The sequence below is a fragment of the Corvus brachyrhynchos genome, unplaced genomic scaffold (assembly GCF_000691975.1).
Source record: "Corvus brachyrhynchos isolate BGI_N302 unplaced genomic scaffold, ASM69197v1 scaffold221, whole genome shotgun sequence".
NCBI lineage: Eukaryota > Metazoa > Chordata > Aves > Passeriformes > Corvidae > Corvus > Corvus brachyrhynchos.
Window position 1 is genome coordinate 1,442,923 of NW_008236622.1, and position 1,948 is coordinate 1,444,870.

Genomic DNA, 1,948 nt, shown 5'->3' on the forward strand with positions numbered 1-1,948 from the left:
CGCCAGGCGCCCTCCATTTACCTTCATGTGCTTTCGGAGGGAGCTGGGGTGCGTGTAGGACTTGTCGCACATTTTGCAGAGATAGGGCTTGTCGGAAGTGTGCACATGCATGTGCTTTTTGCGGTCGCTGCTGTTTGCAAAGCGCCTGTCACAGCCCTCGAACTCACACTTAAATGGTTTTTCACCTATTGCAGAGGGAAGGGGGGTGGGAGGGAAAGGGATCTGATTAAGCAGGGCCGGCTGGATCGCTCATTGTCACCGCACCGCCGGACGGAGCCCAGGGCTCCATTTCAAACACTTTCAACTTTCTAACTTCAGCAAGGCTCAAATCCCAAAACCTTTCTTCTACTCTCTTATCCTTTCCGGACCTCCGACTGCTGCCCAGCGCCCGTTTAGGAGAGCGGGGGAGCTAAAAACTTTTTTTTTCCCCTTCCCTTTGGAGAGGCGAGTTTCCTTTGCAACCCCAGTCCCGGGCACCTCTCCCTCCTCACAACGCTCCGAGCGAGAGAGCAGGCGTGGTGGGATATTACACACGATCCTCAGTGTCTGGTTCCCGATTTTATAGCTCATTCTCGTAATATTTTACTCTTCCACCCACCTCAGCCACCTCCCCCATATTTTCTTGCAATATTGAAAATTATCCGGCCCGGGAAATCAACGAGAGGACAGCTCCACAAACCCTCGGCTAAAGCACTAGGGAAAGCGGCTCTGGCTTTCAGCGCTCGGGGGTGGGAGAGGGGAGAGATTGCTCTCCCGGCCAGAGGCTGCTGCATTCCCACCTCCCACGAAGGAAAAAGTTCTCAGGAATACCGGCGCCTCCCCTCCGCACAACAATAACACAGTAACGCGCCGAGCTGGGTTTATTTAAAATCGCTCAACGGAATTAAATATTTACCGAGCCCTGAATTGCAGAGAGGAGACGAATGAGCTGCCTGCAACATTTAGCACAATTTCTCATCGTGCCACAGCCAAAACTGCCGAACAATAATTAATTAAAATCTATAAATTTAAACAGGACAGGTTGCTGCGATCCCCCACCCCACCCCCTCCGCCCTAACAATCCCAGCAGCAAACCCTGCCGTCCTCCCCCTCTGCCTCGGCAGGGATCATTTTCTTTTTGTTGCTGCTGCTGGCGTGGCTGTGACCGAGCTCGTTTTGCAGCGGAGCTCCGAGCCGGCCTCTCCCGGAAAAAAGCAGTGGTCCCTGGACCAAACCCCCTCCTCCCCGTGCGAGCCTCAGCCAAGCCGGCCCCCCGACCTCTCCGGCACGGCCCCGCGTCCCGCTGTGGCCCCGGCGCTCGGCGCTTCCACTCGCAGAGAGAAAAGCGACAGAGAATGTTACCGTACCTGTATGAGTTCTTTTGTGTATTTTGAGATTCTCTGATCTGGCAAACACTTTGCCACAGCCTGGGAAAGGGCAGGGGAAAGGTTTTTCACCTGTGTGGACTCTGATGTGATTTACAAGTTTATATTTGGCCTTGAAAGGTTTCCCTTCTCTTGGACACTCTTCCCAGAAACATATGTGATTGGACTGCTCGGGTCCTCCAACGTGCTCCACCGTGACATGAGTCACCAGCTCGTGCATCGTGCTGAAAGTTTTGTTGCAGGACTTTTTGGGGTTTGACAATTGCTCGGGCTCAATCCACTTACAGATGAGTTCCTGTTTGATGGGCTGCCTCATGTAACGAAAGAAGGCACCCGGGCCGTGGTGTGGCATGTTCATGTTCATGTGGCCGTAGCCGTGCAGCTGGGTCGAGGCGTAGTGCTCGGAGCGGGGGCTAGTGACCTGGCCGTACTGGTCGGGTCTGCCGTACATGTCTCCGGAGAAGCCCAGGCGCATCTGCCCGTTCACCACGTTAGGCGAAGCGTGGCTGGTGGCTTGCTCGTGCAGCCCCGGGAAAAGTATATGTCCCGCGGCATCTGTGTGTCCGTGGGGTCCGGCGAAGCTG

At 54.9% G+C, this 1,948-nt stretch overlaps 1 protein-coding gene across 1 annotated transcript in view; it reads right to left on the reverse strand.

The window, feature by feature from the left end:
• The window catches only part of LOC103624854 (zinc finger protein ZIC 1), a 3,495-nt gene extending 1,553 nt beyond the window's left edge, over positions 1 to 1,942 (reverse strand). The window contains exons 1-2 of the mRNA XM_017726453.1: positions 1,347 to 1,942; positions 22 to 185 (exon numbers count right to left, since the gene is read on the reverse strand). Of these exons, the coding sequence (XP_017581942.1) occupies positions 22 to 185; positions 1,347 to 1,839 (657 nt within the window). The 5' untranslated portion in view covers positions 1,840 to 1,942. The remainder of the gene's footprint in view (positions 1 to 21; positions 186 to 1,346) is intronic.
• Positions 1,943 to 1,948: the final 6 nt, after the last annotated feature.